This window comes from Populus euphratica, unplaced genomic scaffold (genome assembly GCF_000495115.2).
Source record: "Populus euphratica unplaced genomic scaffold, PopEup_1.0 scaffold102.1, whole genome shotgun sequence".
NCBI lineage: Eukaryota > Viridiplantae > Streptophyta > Magnoliopsida > Malpighiales > Salicaceae > Populus > Populus euphratica.
The window spans coordinates 618,489-636,316 of NW_011499957.1; the positions used below are offsets into that span (position 1 = coordinate 618,489).

Genomic DNA, 17,828 nt, shown 5'->3' on the forward strand with positions numbered 1-17,828 from the left:
CTTAGAGTTTCAAGATATTTTTTCTTAATTCATGTAAAAAAGAAAAAAAATTTGAATATCAAACTTCATTTTATTGCCAAAAAAATTGAATATCAAACTTCATTTTATTGCCAAACTGAAAACTGAAAAACAAAAGTATTATTATTATTATTATTATTATGGCAAGAAAATCAAATGGCATGTTAAGCCTTACTTGTTGTCAAATTGGGCCCTTTTAAGATAAAATAAAATAAAATAAAATTCTGGATACCAACGAATTTCACAAAATAGATGCCATTGCCATGCCATGCATTGGACATCTAATGTATGTCAGTGAAAGTCTACTCTTCTGGACAAGACCGCTCTGACACAGATTTTGATGGACCAATCCCTATACTAACACATAACACAGACGACACTCAAACACCATCCCTTTCACACCCCTCCTCTCCCCTCCTCTCTTCCCATCGCATCTTCTTCTTTCTCTCATGGTGATCGCTGCAGCAGCGGCAGCAGCTATTGCTTCTTCGCTTTCACTCGGTAATTACTATGATCTTCTTTTCATGCTTTTGTTTCTTCTTTTTGTTTGTTAATTACGGTGCGTTGCGTGCATCCCCCCCCCCCCCCCCCCCCCCCCCCCCCCTCCCCCAATTGATTTCAAGAATCGAACCCGACCCAAAAGAGAGCGACTCTTTTCTTGAAAACCCATCTTGTGTTTCGGAGAAAGGCTCTATTTCTTAGCTCTGTTTTGATGCCTCTTTGCTTAGTCCACTGCAAATCAGAAGAATGTATTAATATGAAGACATTAGGAAAGGCACTTCAGTTTTTGATACCCTTTTCCATAAAGACTTTTATTTGAAGGGTATCAGCTTGCTATTAATTTGTTTTCTCGCTGAGAATGCAAGAAATGAATGTGAATGAATTCAATTCTTCCTTTTCCTTTTCTTCTAAAATTCTGGTTGCAGTACAAATACATTTTATGCATTGGTTGGGATGGGTTGATGGGGAATTAGCTTTCTGGAACCTGAAAAAAGAGAGAAAGAAATAATTAATAAATTTCATTAATCTACTCTTGTCATTGACTGAGGATTTTGCTTTTTACTTCTTCCTTTTCAGCATCTCTGTTCATCGAATTTGCTCCTCTTAAACTCCATATTTTTTTCATTCAAGGTGTTTTTCTTGATGTTTATGTATACTGTTTTCAGGTTCTTCCCATTGTCAACTATGCCAGGCAGATGCCTTTTGCTGGTCAACATCACACGGGGGCACAAATAGCTGGAACAAATCTCCTATTGACAGTTGCAGACCTTGTGACCTTTCCAGCATAAGGTGAATATATTCATTTTTGATAAAGATACGCAGCACAGGAAGTTGGAAATCATGTTCAAGGCATGAGATTGATTTAGTTCTTTCATATTTTTTTCTTCCTTTTTTTTTAAAAAATTAGCTACATGTTTGAATATTTTTTAGTTTTTCATACAATTCCAAGGCATTGATATTCCTTCAATCCTGTCTCTTGTTATTAGTTTTTTTTTTCTGGAATATTTTATGAAGATAGTATTTTTTATGTTAAATTTCAGGTACAGAAATCCATTTTTTGGATCAACACAGTTCCAATGGTCAGCTGTGGGCCGTAATCTTTGCCTTCAGAAAGTTTCAGTTGCTGCAGATTACTCTGATTCGGTTCCTGATTCATCTAATTTCACAAGTCATCGAGGTTATCATCCACTAGAAGAAGTGAAACTTAGCAAAAGGACTCGTGAAACTCAGCTCACCTCTGCTGAAATAGCAAGGACAACTGTTGAGGTGGGTGCTAGTTTTATGGAAACATAGAATTAAAATTCCAGTGTCATAGGTCTACTTGCTGTAAATGCCATGATTTTTTCTCTGTGTAAGAATTCATAGTCGCGCCTTTCGTTTTGTTTTAGGCTAATACCAGTGCTTTGCTGGTTTTTCCTGGATCCGTACATTGTGAACCACATGGACAAATTTCCTGGGCTGAATTTCAGTATATCATTGATGACTATGGAGGTATACTCTAGCTGTAATGTGCATGAATAATCATATGTAAAACATCAACTTGGTTGATTTGACCTAATCCTCCTTTTCTATTATGAATTTCTTCTCAGACATATTCTTTGAGATTTTTGATGATAGAAATATCTTACAAGATCGAGGAGCAAGCAACCCTGTGGTGAGGTCACACTTATTTATGTTTCATTGGATGAATCGAGAATATGTTTAAGGGGCAAGAGTGCAATATTCTTTTCATGCCCCCTGTGAAAACACAAAAAAAAGTCCCTGTTGATAACTGAACCAAAAAGGCAAAAACATTGGAGCACAATGGTGAACAAGTTGAATAACAGCGCAAAATTTGGGAGAATTTTCGTGTACACTCAACGTTTAGAAGTCCAACAAGCCAAAAAGCTCTTCAATAAGATGTTTTTTTGAACCCTACTATGTAAATTTAGGGTGACAGGGAAAAAGAAGACTACTAGAACTAGAGAAGCAATGTTGAGAGGTGGAGATTTTTGCATGTGAACAGGGAACTATAGAAGTGTATTCCTCTTTTATATTTTTAGTTTCTTTGGAATAAGTGCAAGAAAAAAGATTCAAGGGTTATTCCTTGTTATCCTATTTATCAGATTATTGGACACTTGTGGAATACAGTGAAAGCTTTTGGATGACTTAAGTGATGCTGTTACACTCTTGCTATGCAGTTGGTGTTATCTGTGAATGCTTAGTCCCCTTTGGAGCCTTTTTTACTGGAAATCTTCTACTCATATACGTAACCCTAAAAAGATGATTTTGTTACTAGTTAAAAGGTAATTAATGATGGAAAAATGATTAGCTATAAAATAAATTGGTTGATTCTGCCTAGATATTTATTACTGTAAATTACAAACTCTCAAAGTTTTGCTCTGGTTACTTGCCACATATTTTATTTTCAAAAAAGCAGTAGAAAAACAACTGCCCTGTAATGAAATTTTTATTTTATCTTAAAGATTTAACCTGTATTCCTTGCACAATAAAAATTTGTTCAAACAGCAGAATATGATTGGCTAAAAAAAGAAACACGGCCCTTTAAAGCCCCCTAATATCTAGGTTTAGAACCTGTCAGTCAGCTAACAGAAGGCCTGCAACATGATCAGGATGCAATTATAGGGTGTGAAGCATATGTATTTAAAAATAAGGGGTGGAATATGTAATCCCTAAAGATGCTTTTTCTTTTCTTTTTGCAAGTTACCTTAATAATCTGTTTCCTCCTTTCTGTTGCTCGAGTTGCATGAATTTGAATTTCTTCTTAAAGCATTCATGAATTCTTTTCAGAATGTTTTGATTGGGATGGATATTCCAATGTACGAGAATAAAAAGGTAGTCAATGAATACAATATTTTCAATGTTGGTAGTGAAGATGATATACCATTTGATGAGGATTACTTTGAGGTTGGTAATCACTGCTCCTCATTTCTGGGTTGAATCTTGCACATCCTTATGAGTTATTCTGCAAACTGAAGTTACATGAAAATCAAATAGGTAATGGATTCGGAAGACTCTGAAGTTCCAGTTGATTGGGGAATGCCGGATACTTCCAGCTTGGTTCATCCTATTTATTTTGCCAAGTGCATGACAAAGGTGATTACAACTTGGTTTCCTTGTTAATATAGTGAATTACTGACTTGGATGGAAATCTTCATAATTCATAACTGTTCTTGGAAATCTTAATAAAGATTGTTGACAGGCAATCACTATTAATATTTTTTCAATCTTCTTTCAATTTAAGATATTTGGCATTGAACTGTTTTTATTAGCAATTGTTCTAGATGGTCATTGCTTAAGACATGGTGCCGTACCACCATGCAATGGCCTGGGACTGGCTAAATTTGTATGGTTCAGAGAACAATCATTTGGTTATGACACCCATTTCAGGTGGCATGCAGATTTTGTATCACTGCTTCTTTTTTACTTTTCCTAACAATTGAAATTGCAAATCAAATTACTAAATTGGATCCTTGGTTGTTGTCTTATGTATCTTACTTTTTTAGATAAAAGTATCCATAAAAATTTTTTATTCCTTTTTACAGTTGCTACAAATATTATAGAAGATTTCTTAAAAAGAAAAACTATTTTAAAATTTCAATTCATGCCTGTATCTTTTTATTTATATTCACCCCACTGGTAATTAAACTCCAGAATTAATAAAACCAATTCAGCAAATTAAATTGGACCCTAGTTATTTTCTTACAATGGACCTTGATTATTTTCTTGTGTTATCTTTGATGATTTTAGAAAGAATAACTTATATATTTTAACAAACTTTATTGACTTGAAAAAAGACTCATTAATTGAAAGGCAACGATTATATCTTTAAAATAAAGAGGTCATAAATGTGTAATAGATAAAACATAATCCATAACCATTTTGATCCAATCCATACCCATCCATTTGCCACCTCTATTGTTAAATACTCCTTTTGTGGTTTAGTGCATTTTGTAACTATATATAGCTTGTAACTGGGGTCTATACATTCTTATAGTACAATGATTTTAGGAAATTGTAGCACCTTTTCAAAACCTTTCTATATTATCTATCATGTGCCCAGCTTTGCACAGCAAAAAACCTAAGATACAAAGAACAAATAACGGTTGATCTAACTCATTGGAAAACAAATTGTGATTCCAACAAAGACTAATATTTAATTGAAAAAGTTCTATAAACTAAGCCAAACCTTTGATCAAGTTAGAGATTTTAATACACAAAAAAGTAAAGAAATCAAGTATTTGAGGATACAAAAAGAAATATTCCCCATAAATCTCTCGAAAGAAAACATATGTGAAGAAAACATGGAAGCAATGAAAATAATAATAGAGAAGGCATCTAAAAGTTCTTTCTGTGCCACAAATTAGGTCAGGAGTGAATTGATTGAGTTAGGTGCATGATAAATGATATAGATCAACTTTAGAAGGATGGCAGTGCTGCAAAAGGGTAGTAGGAAATTAGACCTACTCTTTTATTTTATTTTTTTTACTGTTTTAATTTACCGAATGCTTGCATCCTCACAGGCAATCAATATGGAATACTATAGAAAAATGGACCATCCATCAAATGGTGTTTCTATTGTGGGTTGTCTGAGACCAGCTTTTTCTGATGAAGAATTATACTTAAGAACGTCGTTTCACTGTGAGGATAGTGATGGCTATAATTCAGACCGTAAAGGTATCTTGTGGTTATGCTTACCTTGCTAAACCATCTAATGTAACTTCTAAAGTTTGCTTATTGATTTTTTTTTTTGTTAGGAATCCTTATAGGATTTCTAGTTGTGAAGTTACTAGCATTTGACTTTTAATAATATTAGTCAATTAGGATAAGAATTAATTTATTTTTGTAACAATTATGATTGAGAACATTTAACTAGTGCAGATCAGCTATTAGGAGGATTTTTACCAGACAACTTATTCAATCAATCAATTACATAAGTTAGAGGTTTTCATCAAACCTAAATCTCATTCCTTTATTCCAACTTCAATTCTACTCATGCTTAAGCTATGTTTCTATTTTTTATGCTGTTTTTACTGTTCTTCATTCCTACTCTTCATGTAATGGACCTACCTTTAGTTGACACACACTGGTGGAGTGGGGCTGGTGGGGATACTAAAATCAGATGGGTAATTTAAGGAACAAAATAATTGCATCGTGTAGCTGCACCAAGCTGATTTTTGGAATGGAAAGCTTCCCAGCCTACACTCTTCATTGATGGTTCTCATGTAACTTTTCACCACTTAAAAATATGAACTGTATTTATTCAATCAAGGGTAGCTCTAGATATTTAGTGTAAACCTGAGCATTCAAGAACATCCTTTTCAGTTGGTGCCATCTCTCATTTACATTAGAACATGCCTGTGATGTTGTTGTGCAATTATTCCATCACACATATATCCTTTTTGCCTCTGTAGACACAGAAATTTTGAGCTTTAACTCCAAAAGTGATGTAAGCAGCTCTGGTTCAACTCTCCATTGCTTGGAGATCATGAGAATAGAGCTATTTTCATTGTATGGATCTCAGGTACATACTTATAACCATATTTGTAGAACATAAATCATAACCTGCATGACATTTTATGTTTTCGTGTGGGTGGTTGGAAGCCCAGCTCACAGGGTTAGTAGGAATAGATTTTACTTTGAAATATAATTAAGACACGTGAACAAAAAAACAAAACATATGATTGCTTTTTTTTTTAATTAAGGCATCTGTTTTGGAATGATAGATTGTTTCACCCATTACTAAATTCTATTTGGAGGGAAAGCATTTTATAATTTGTTTATGCAGTGGTTTCCACACTTAACAATTCAATGTTGTTCTATTACAACAGTGCATTTCTTTGGATATTGCAGTCTGTGGTTAGTTTACAAGATTTTCAAGAAGCAGAGCCTGATGTCCTTGTACACTCGACTCCAGCAATTTTAGAGCACTTTAATGAAAAGGGAAGTAGATGCAATATTGCTCTTAAAGCTCTTTGCAAGAAGAAGAAGGGTCTTCATGTTGAGGTAAATAAATGCTTTTGGGTGCTATCCCTCTATATTTCTGGTTTCTTGTATCAGATATTGTGCAAGCTGTACGCAGCGTGTTTATTTGCTATGATCTGTAGAACACATTTCTTGTTCACTTGGATGTGTTGAAATTGTGTCATAGGCACTTGCTAACAAACCTCTGATAAAAAAGATAACTTCATTATCTTGTCTTTGTATGCTGTCCAAGCTACTCAAAGGTAAGTAGCATTATTTTAGTTCTCTTTTGGTTGTCAACACTTCTCTAAACCCTTCACTTGAAAAAGAAAACCTTGCACTCTCATTAATGACAGAAAAATAATTACAGCTTTCCACATTAAACATCAAATGAAGTGCTTAAAACATCTTTATAAAGTCGCTTAACTTGAAACCTTTCATGAAAAATCAATAAATGGATGGTCATGGAGAAGAAAATTCCAAACCAAGGTGGCTTGTTGATACTCAGAAAATCAAAATTATTGGTTACAGGATCAGCTTCAGATCTAATAGGACCCACTACTGATTTGTTTCTTCTCTCAATAAATTCTGCATCTTTTGCTTTCTTACTGACTTGAGCCCAAAACTTTATTTTGTTCTGTTTCTCTCCTTCTTGAAACTCTTTCAGAAAAGTATCCTGGATGACCATGATAACAGGTTCTTGATTGTTAAATCTGTTTTTAACAACAATTTGGAGCCAAAAAGTTCTTTGTTCAACCATTCAACTTATTGTTGAAATCTTGAATTTGCTTCCTTATATTCACATTCTTCTGTACATGCATCAACATTTTGAGGCAGAACAAAATTGCCTGGTCAAACTGAACAAGATTGAATATGATCTAACCATTCTATCACATCATCGTCAAGTTTGCAGCTAAGCTTCATCCTTTGATCTTCAGGAATCTCATTAAACTCACAATGGGTCTCAAGTTTTGACAACCACTTACAAAATGTTTTGTCAAGTAACTTGCAGTCAGAAAATTCTTGAAAACCAAGAATGCATTTATGAATAGATTGTCTATGAGAAATATTCTGACCGCAAAAAATAATGTTGTAACAATTCCATAATAGGACTCTTGAACGATTCATCTCTTCCTTATCACCAGTTTTGCAAAATTCTTTGACCTCCATGTTATGCCTTAAAATCACTCGCAAATCTTATTCTATTGCTTCCTGAGATAGAACAAAAGCAAAACACAATCTAATATGCAATTGAGTCTGTAAGAGAGGCAAAATTTATCAAACAATAAGCTTCCAAAGAGAAGCTATAAATTTATTAAAGAGAAGCTATAAATTTATTAGTAGAAATTAACTCGTTTTGCCTTGTGTTTTAATTTATAAGCTATAAAAACCTAATCGGAATGAAAGTGGATGTCAAAATATGCATCTTGCCTTTGCACTATTCAATCAGGTCTTGTTTGATAGTAAACCATATCAGGCTTGCTGAAAAAAACCACACCAGTCTATCATATTATTGCGATGAAAATTAGAAATAGGGATTTGATTGGAGTCTCATTTGCAACATTCGTGTATCTCTGTTTAAGAAAAGACACTTCTGTAGTGTTTATGAGAAACTTCTGTCTGCATTCCTGCTTAAGATCAGTTATTTACTGTCTGCACCCCTTTGATCTTATACAGAGAGCTAATTTGGTTGGGGTTGATAGCCTTGGCATGGATGTTAGAATTTTCTCTGGGGTGGAAGCACGAACTCATCGATTTCCCTTCAAAGTCCGGGTAAGTAATCTAAGGCACAGTTGAGATGTGTAGAATAGAAAATGACTTATCCAGGTTATGTCAGGTAATAGATTTTCTGATGTGAAAGCCTATCTGAATGTACAGTTGTAACTGTTCAAATTGTCTGGTTCCTACCAAAGTTGAAACAGTGTCAAATATGCTGAATAAGTTCTTTTGCATCATGCATTTGTAAAAATCAGTAGTGTTATTTGCTTAAATTTTCACCGGAAAACCATCTTACCTTTCGTATTTTATGTGCATGTTTAATGCATGTTCATCTCTTTTGAAATTGGTCCATAAAGTACAACACTTCTTTTGAAATATTGCATAGTAGTTACTTCTCATTCCAAAAATGTCCCTCGGCATTAGCCATACTATTTCTCTTTGAAAATTTTACATCACGTGATATGTTTTGTGAGATGTCAACCACTCTCCTCTTGACCTTTTCAAAAGTATTTTGCAAATCTTTCTTTGAAGTGCCTTTCTTCTAGCTAGATGCATATTTGTGTTTTGGGTACCAATCAAGTGCCATATAGCTCTCTAATTTTTCTTTAAACATCATTCTCGCTATTGCTTTTTGCTGGAAGGTGCCTCATTCATTTTTCAACATCATTTGCTGGAATTTCCAAGCCTGGGTCAGAAGCTTTTGTTTCATTCATTTTTTCACTGCTGTGGGAAACTATGGATGTTTCTCTGAAAACTTGACCTTTGAGCACTTCTGTAGAATTCATTATAGTGGTACAATCTTCTGCCCTCTGATGTAAGGTTGTTTACTCCACATGTGAGTTCTTTTATATGAGAGGCACTGGAAATGTAACTGGTTGATGAGTTGAACGTTTCATGTACTATAAGGGCAATGTGTGCTTGCATTCATGTGCATTTTCTTGCCACCTTTTTACTTATGCGGGAAAACAAGTACCGACCACATGTACAAGCTAGGAAGATTTAAGTTTTTCTGGTGCTTCGAAAGTCAACAGAGGCGTTCATTGTTCTTCAGATTGATGACATGGATTGATGAATGTCTTGACACTCTATCCAGGACCAAAGTTTGCCCGTCTGTTGATATTTTTTGTCTATATAATTTGCAGGCTACCTGTAAAACTGCTGCACAAAAGCAGATTCATCAGCTGTTGTTCCCCAGGGCTCGCCGAAAAAAGTTTAAAACTCACGAAGAAGAGCTTGGTGACTCGTATTTCTAACCTTGACGAGGGAACAAGTGATTAATTTTTATAATAAAGTCCACGCTTGGTGGCTCGCTTTTCTTCCGTTTGTTTAATCTGCTGGAGATTTGTCAGCAAAAGGTCGTTGTACTAACATATTTGTACATTATTTCATCTGTTCATCCAATCTTATTGACATAATTTCTTTATGCTGTGCACCCCAATCCATCATTCTTTAAGTTTTCAAGCTAGACGAACAACTCGAGGGTGGGAACGAGGGAGCGGTGGCAAAAATCTTTGGTTATGCGCTTACGATGTTTAAGCTTTAGCCACACATGCTGGTGAGACCAGGAAGCAAATATAGAGAAATTGGTATGCTTCTCTTGGTTTTTTTTTTTTTTTGCCATTTAAGTTCAATATCCTTTGCTGTTGCCCCACAAAAATAGCTAAAAAGTTTTCTGACATGAAACCACTTGTCAAGTTGGTGAAACAAATCCCAAAACATTCTAAACATTAAGAGAGGTTAAGAATATACTTTAGATTTTGACCGATGATATGAGTAAGGCAACAACGTGTAATACAACGTAAAAAGTTACGAAAATAAGGACTGCAATTATGCATAAAAAATTACTTCAAGCTGCAAATTGGTGATTATTGACCCCCCCTACTTTTCTGCTAACCATTACCCCCAACTTAGCTGACACCTATAGTTTGTTGGAGCAGCAGTGATACGTGCGCTCTTTCTAATCCCTGAAAGCAGATCCTGCATTACGATTTTTAGCTCCTGAGACTTTTCCCATGTGCTCGTTTTTCGAGTTTTATCTGCGTCTAGTGCCTTATTATGACTTCTTCCCCCACACATCTTTTCCCACATTCTTGCTCTCAATGTCTTGCTCATCTGCAATGCTGGTGCTAGCAATATCAGGCTTACTACTATCCCTGGTTTTTGAGCTCCCAGGGATGGTTTTTTGACCGCGGTTTCCAGAACAAGCCTCCTCGTCGAAATGTTTACTTCTTTCCACATCTTCATCACCAGCATCAGCATGGTGTTGATCCTCTTCCTTGTCACCCCTGCATAAACAACATAAGAGGTGGGCACATGTGATATGGTTTGCTAACAGAAGAGATAAAATGACCGATCATCATGTTACCAAAGGATGAGATGGAGACCACATGACAAGAATGGTGATATTCATTTTCATTCCCGTGCACCAGAGTGAAATTTCAGAGATATCAGACATTTTTCAACTGCATGCCAGCGAGTCATTTTCCTAAACTGAGTTGTCCGTGAAAAAGTAGTGGTTTAGGAAGCATAGAGCTTCCATACTAACACACTTTTTATCACATTATGTAAAGAATAGCGGCATTCATAGATAAAGACAGTGAATAGAGACCATCCTGTAATCATAGATTGTGACACTATTAAACCTTCACGAAAACTAATTCTTTTAACTTAAACTTATATTTAAAATAAATTGGGTCCCATCATTACACAATTTTTACGCATCTACCAAACATCCTTAACCTTTACCCTTCAATTACTTTTTTAAACCCTTGACACTTGACCTCTTAAAATTTAACCTCCAATTTTTAACCATGAACTAAACACAAGCTAAGAAAATGCCAAAAAAATAAAAAGAAAAATAGAAAAGAAAAGAAAAGAAAGAAAAAACCTGGAAATTCTAACTTCCAATTCCAGTGAATACACGTTAGCCTATCCTCAAAGCATGAAGAATATTGCAGATAAGTGTCTTCATAGAAAAGTAACTTACAATGATGGACCAGGGCAGCTAAAATGAATGGAGCATCCTTAACATGACAGAATTGGGAATAGCCTAACCACTCAAACACCATCAAGGTCCGTTTCATGTAGCCTTAACTACGCAAAGCTAGTGTACAAACCTAACATGGCTAAATATTACCATTTTTTGAACCTTGTATCAAAAGTCTGTCAGACCTACTTCATCCAAAATATTTTCCATAATCTTACCTCTCTAACCCTAACAGGGTTGAGCTTTGTAAGGACATACAGTTCATTCAAACTAGAACTTCACTCATTTGCTAGTTAGTGCTCCTGATGAAGGAGCTTAGGTAAACAGCAAAGCCAAAGATTTCTGTTTTTCTTATGAATTTATCATATGAAAAGAAGAGAAATATTCAAAGCAAAATCCAAAAAGTTGCATACCCAGAATAAACGATCAACCCAACAGCAACAGCAGCGAAGGCGACAAAGTACATCCAATCAACCTGATCAATGAGAAAATTCCCATCAGTGAGAAAATTCCAAGTGTTAACATTTGAACTTGCATGATACTAGAATTCTCACATTCATACTATGTTATTAGTTAACAAACCTTCTCATGATAAGCAAAGATGCGAATCACAACAGCCCACATGTCTGATGTCAGCAAAGACAAGTTGAGCATCGTGGAACCACTAATCTGTAAATAGTGGGAGTTAGAATATTTAGGTGAGCATATGCACGCACTAATATAAACCATCCATGAGGTCAGTCTAAATAACTCTTGCCATCTAGCACTGAATAAAACTCTGATAATCACACTGAATTTCACATTTGTCCAAAAGCTACCGTTGCAAGTATTAAAAAGTTGCAATTATGACAAATTATAAGATGGGTACCCTTACTGGGCTGGTGAAAAACAAGTAAAAAAAAAAAAAATACAAATCCTCTGAAGTTAAGACATAGGATGAAGGTGATGGCAGCTTGATAGTCTAGAATAAAATTTTAATGTCAAAATCAGTTAAGAAATACAGGCTTGAGCAATAACTGAAGCACAACTGATGCATATGGATTAGCTCCTTTCATGCTAGCACCAAACCATCACAGATTACATAAGTTGAAAAGTAGGCATTCCTCACACATTCATGTCCTATTTAATGGTTGGCTTGGCACCATCTCACAAAACATCAAATTTGTGCTAAAAATCGATGGATGATAAAGTAACAAATGAAAAGCACCATTAATTTAGAAAGTGATTAATGACTAATAAAAAAGCGAAACCAAAATTAACCATTGGTAGTGTATATGAGGGATAAAAACAGATTTCAACAAACATAATCGGTGTTTTAGATGCTAAGAAGATTTTAATCTAATGCATGTAAGTTACAGATTTTGAAAAAGATTTTCAATTCAAAGAGGTAGCTCACAATCATTCATCGCCCTTCAAACTACAATTTCAAGTTCTTGAATTCAAAAGCAGCCCACATTCTTACAAAGTTTTAGTTAGTTCTATGGTAACTCGTATCCATACCTTAAGCAAGATCGGGACTAAAGAGTAGAACAGAAACATTGCCACTGAAAATCCAAAAAACGGAAGAGCCTGAAACCAATAACATAAAGCAAACATGAAAAGTTAAACTCTAACCCTGATAATCCTCAACACTTCCATATGTATTAAATTTAAAGACAAACCAATTCTCTAACAATGTCAGACCAATTGATAATAATTGAATATTTAAATTCCCACATTCATTTTCATATCTTTCTCTTGAATGTTTTTCGTCTGAGCCATTATATGTGTGTATTTGAATTGATTTTGGTTAAGAATCATCTTGCACCAGAAGCAAATTACAAAGACAACACCTATACAGAACCATTAAACATGAGATGTCAAGCTATCATTCTATTGTGATTGCTGAGTCAAGTGAACAGGAATAAAAGGAAAAACATGTGTAAGATACATATGCTTTGGAAGAAGAGGATGGACAAGAAACATACTGCCCCAGCTGACCAGTGAATGGCTTTAACTTCGTTGCGCTCCAGAATACTTCTGTAGATATCACTAAGGGATACAATTGCCAAAAGCAATTAAACAATTTGCCAACATTGAACAGCACGATCAAGTTAGCCAAAGTGATCACGAGTTTTGGATATCATGAAGTTTTAAAGTCGATCGTAGACAATTTACACAGAATAAATTAAAGCAACTCATCAGTAGAAAGGTTGATGTTCCTCATAGCCATCAACCTTAGCCATTAAGTTAAGGATACATTTGAATGGCACTGATTATGGCACCAAAAAAGCCCAGAAGCGACATGAGCTCAACTCTATCAGCATTTTTTACAAGAAACTCCTGCATAACAGAAGGAAATAAATGAAGATAAACCTTTTCTATTTACTGTGACAAGTATAACAATTTATATCCTTAATATCTGTATTGCTTTAAGCCCCCATTGTCTTGAAATGATGAATAAAAACTAAGACTTTAAACTATTTAAGAGAACAATTATTTACAATTCATAAATAAGAAATCTTCTAACCAATATCTGGAAAATCAACTTCAGACCTAAATCACTCTCCAAAAAAAAAAATCAGACCTAAACCTCAAATGAAAAAAGCCAAGCACCATGTTTCTCTGTGTTTTCCTTTTCCTTTTTGTTTTTGGTTGCCGTTTTTATATGAAAAAGTTATGCAGCACATATTAATAGGAGGGTGACAAATTTTTAACCTGCCTCCAAGGCCAAACTGAAAACCTAAACTTAAAAAAAAAGTTGGATTAAGACTATCAATTTATACACGTTATAATTAGCTAAACAAAAAGTCAGTAACACTTCTTTGAAAAAGTAAGATCATGAGAGAACAATTACCAAATGGAAGCAGCATGGAGGATCAGAGAACAAGCACTGATTTTCAACTAGACAAAATTATGCAATTTGGCTTACCTCACTGACATTACTGATAGCATACAGCGTTGCCCCAGCAATAACAAGAGCATCTCCTTTACGAGGGTTGCTCCCACCTACAAAAAGAAGTCCACTTGTTAAGAGATTAAAATTCAATTCTATGAGACAAAACTGTAATGGAAATGGTTACGAGATGTTATACACAACAACAATTTGCATCTCAAAAATGAGAGTTTAAGTACATTCAGTATCTCCAGAAAGGAGAATCAGGGCATACAAGGTAGATTGATAATACCTTAGAAAATGTTGTCTTATAGCTGTAGGGAATACTGTTTTCAATATCTTTCCACGCTCAATATATCAATGGCCACATCCCAGAAGGAACCACAGGTTCATGAACAAGAACTAAAGCACACATGTATATAGTAAAACAAAACTATTCTCCTATCTAGCACATTCATTTAGAGAGTGAAATGAGAGAGAAATCAAAAAACCCTTGCCTACCTTACAAGTGAGTGAAACTATCAAAACACGAACATAACATACTATCCTCAAAGACAGCTAAATGAAATTGGAAAATATTCCATCCAAAAGCTACATTATGATTTAACTTAAGGTCATGGAACAGACATCAGTCAAACACTAAAGAAAAATTAATTAAAGAGATAGGGCAAAGTTACCTGATCGATCACCAGTGTGAACATCTGAAAAAACAACCATAACAAGGCCTGCAACACAAACTACTACTCCAGCTATTTTCTTGAACCTGTACTTTGTGCTCAAGAAAAACCATGTAAGAACCATAACAGAAGGGATTGACCAACAGTCCAGCAGCATGACACTCGTGATCGATGTGTATTGATAGGCCTTCACCACTGCCCATGAATGGAGACGAGATCAATTATCGTAAGCATGATTCACTTTAACAATCACAATTCACTATTTATACTTCACTAATGAAAGGCCTAAGTGGCATTTCTTCTGAAAATATAAAATGCAAGCGCCAGTGAGGTCAGTGACATCAAGTTAGAATAACTTGTTCCCATTATCAATTCTTCTACAAATTGTTTAAAACATGTAGCAGAACAGATACATCAGCAGCAGATGCAACTCCATACTGCTGAGAACTCGTGAGAAGTAACCCGCTTCATGATTTACACTGCCACAAGGTGCGAAATATCTATTTGGAGTACTTTACTCTCGTTTATATTATCACAACTAGATACTAATCAGAGAGAATGCACAGGCTTCGGTGAAAGATCGCCAGTAGCAAATTGATTATTTGCTTTATAATCAAGAGATATGCAATTTCCTAGTACATCTTCAGGATTCTTTAACCTCGTAGTACTAAAAATACAGGATTAGTAAAAGAAAAAAATTACAATCAAATGAAGAATATAGTTAGTACAAATGTTTAGCTAAAAAGTTAACAGGAGAGCAGAAAATAAATAACCTATATACCCAGTCAGTAGCACCCGTAGAGTAAAGACTCACCAAGAAAATTGGCCTCTACATCGACCAATGAAAGAATAGCATAGTAGTACCATTTTGCCTGCACAAATTCCAAAAGGAGATCCAAAAACATCAACATCTAATATTAAAATTGCAGTCAAGAAAGATGAAAACAGAGAAATTTGAGCAAAAAAATCTTCGCTATAAACTCAAATTGGTTTATATTGCATCACTAATCTACCCCGAGTAATTATTTCATCAGGAACTCTCCTATCACCTCAAAAAAGACCAAGCGGAATTTCCTTCGATTTTTTATGTGCCTAACTTCTAACACCCGTCCACTGCATCCCTGCAGCTTAAATACGAACATCCAATGAAGACATTAATTCTAATGAATCACTTCCCAGCCCTCATGAAAGCTCCAGTGATAGAAGTAAACTCAGCAAACGAGTTCAGTAGCACTTAAATTATATACTATACTAATTACATCTACTAAATAATGGAAAAAAATGGAAGAAAAAATTTAAGTAAGAAGATGAAGCAAAGAAATTCACCTTAAGTGCTTGCTTCCGATAAAGCATAATACTTCCATAAACAATGGCCAAGAAGACGTAGTTTAGAAACGACTGAGAAGTTGGTGCATTAATTCCTGAATTAGAACCAAGTTAGAATACTACAGTATAAAAAAAACACCAACAAAGTTGAGATTTTGCATTCTAACTCAAGATTTTCTTCGCAAGACAACCATCATCATCTAAACAAACAGCTATAACAACGCAGGGGGAAAAGAAGGAAACGAGTTCTGAGCAAGCAAAAGACATAAAAATTAAATGCTTGAGAAAGAAGAAAACTGGAGCTGCACCTCTTCTAGCAAGTTCAGAGGATGAAAATCCAGTAGAAGTAATGAGGAGAGAGAGAAACTGTCCCAACCCAAGAGCCACCAATGTTTTCTTCGTCCAAAACTCCTTAAAGCTCAACATTTTCTCACTCTTGCCAATCTTCTGTTAACACAAACGCAAAACAATCTACAAGGAATTTCCAAGAACCAGTTGGGTGGTTCAAGAATAATAATAAAAAAAAAACCCAACTCTTTTCTGTTCAAAGGGATTGCATTAGCAAAAGAACAAGAACCCTCTTCAGTTCTGATCTTTTTGATGATGGACAGGCCAAAGCATATAATGTTTCGCTGTTGGTGATGGTGATGGTGATGGTGATGGTGATGGTGATGGTGATGGTGATGGTGATGGTGATGGTGATGGTGATGGTGATGGTGATGGTGATGGTGATGGTGATGGTGATGGTGATGGTGATGGTGATGGTGATGGTGATGGTGATAGAATTTGAGTGGGTGACTTGACAGTTAAAGTGATAAAAGAGAGGTTTTTTTGCCAAATTGAATTTGCTCCAACAAAAAGAGAATACCAACGGCTGTTTGGAGTTCCCGGGTTCTGTGCGGAACTTGACTCCAGCCGTTGAATTTTGGGGAGAGAGTGTGAGGGAAACAAAGAGGTTCGGCGATTTTGATGGCTCAACTTTCTTCGCTGAATAAGTGTATTGTTTTTTGCTTCTATTTTACCTCATAGATCACGCACAAGAGATTTTTGAATTTTTAAATCAATTGAATAATTATAAATTATTTATCCAAAAATACTAAAATTGGGGTTTTCAATTGATCTAATTATGCATCGTTTTTCATGTTTTGAACTTTTGATCAATGGTGTTTTCACACCTGATTTTCTTAAAATAATGGTTATTTTATTTTGAAGATTGAATTATGATTTGATTTGAATGAATTTAAAACAATATTTTTAAAAAATTAAAATAATATTTTTTTAAAAAAAATCAAATAGTTCTTATCTTGAAAAGATTAATTGATTGGAATGAATCAACTACTGTTTTATTTAATTTAAAACTCAAATTAATTTAAATTTTAAATTATCAAAGTCATTAGATTTATTTGTATAACTAAATTGGATTTAAAAATATTATCAATGGTGTTTTGACACCTGATTTTCTTAAAATAATGGTTATTTTATTTTGAAGATTTAATTATGATTTGATTTGTATGAATTTAAAACAATATTTTTTAAAATTAAAATGATATTTTTTAAAAAAAAATCAAACAATTTTGATCTTGAAAAGATTAATTGATTGGAATGAATCAATTACTGTTTTATTTAATTTAAAACTCCAATTAATTTAAATTTTAAATTAACAAGTCATTAGATATATCTATCTAACTAGGCTATATTTAAAAATATTATGAATGCTGTTTTGACACTTGATTTTCTTAAAATAATGGTTATTTTATTTTAA

The 17,828-nt window shown here is 34.5% G+C and overlaps 2 protein-coding genes across 2 annotated transcripts; one reads left to right on the plus strand and one right to left on the minus strand.

Annotated features, from left to right (window-relative positions):
• The first annotated feature begins 315 nt into the window (after positions 1–315).
• On the plus strand, positions 316–9,625 carry LOC105138432 (Pentatricopeptide repeat (PPR) superfamily protein). Its single transcript, XM_011044499.1, has 12 exons — positions 316–519; positions 1,185–1,308; positions 1,560–1,785; positions 1,908–2,010; positions 2,109–2,173; positions 3,310–3,426; positions 3,517–3,615; positions 5,043–5,196; positions 5,934–6,043; positions 6,373–6,525; positions 8,161–8,256; positions 9,345–9,625. Exons 1-12 carry the CDS (start codon positions 468–470, stop codon positions 9,453–9,455), a joined length of 1,410 nt encoding a protein of 469 aa, XP_011042801.1. The 5' UTR covers positions 316–467; the 3' UTR covers positions 9,456–9,625.
• Positions 9,626–9,863: 238 nt separating this feature from the next.
• LOC105138433 (solute carrier family 35 member F1-like) lies at positions 9,864–16,722 on the minus strand. The gene is made up of 11 exons (XM_011044500.1): positions 16,375–16,722; positions 16,067–16,161; positions 15,555–15,612; positions 14,741–14,935; positions 14,100–14,176; positions 13,428–13,510; positions 13,156–13,207; positions 12,689–12,757; positions 11,771–11,857; positions 11,602–11,663; positions 9,864–10,487 (listed from the first exon to the last, which is right to left on the minus strand). The coding sequence occupies exons 1-11, from the start codon at positions 16,490–16,492 to the stop codon at positions 10,256–10,258; spliced, it is 1,128 nt and encodes a 375-aa protein (XP_011042802.1). The 5' UTR covers positions 16,493–16,722; the 3' UTR covers positions 9,864–10,255.
• Positions 16,723–17,828: the final 1,106 nt, after the last annotated feature.

What these genes read in the sequence shown, in the direction of transcription:
- LOC105138432 (XM_011044499.1), top strand. Translation starts at nt 468, where the DNA reads ATGGTGATCGCTGCAGCAGCGGCAGCAGCTATTGCTTCTTCGCTTTCA. An exon ending in TTGATGAGGATTACTTTGAG is followed by an intron (nt 3,427 to 3,516) that starts GTTGGTAATCAC and finishes AAAATCAAATAG; the next exon opens with GTAATGGATTCGGAAGACTC. An exon ending in AGAAGGGTCTTCATGTTGAG is followed by an intron (nt 6,526 to 8,160) that starts GTAAATAAATGC and finishes GATCTTATACAG; the next exon opens with AGAGCTAATTTGGTTGGGGT.
- LOC105138433 (XM_011044500.1), bottom strand. Translation starts at nt 16,492, where the DNA reads ATGTTGAGCTTTAAGGAGTTTTGGACGAAGAAAACATTGGTGGCTCTT. An exon ending in TAGTCCCGATCTTGCTTAAG is followed by an intron (nt 11,858 to 12,688) that starts GTATGGATACGA and finishes CACTATTTACAG; the next exon opens with ATTAGTGGTTCCACGATGCT. An exon ending in GGGTTGATCGTTTATTCTGG is followed by an intron (nt 10,488 to 11,601) that starts GTATGCAACTTT and finishes TTGTTTATGCAG; the next exon opens with GGGTGACAAGGAAGAGGATC.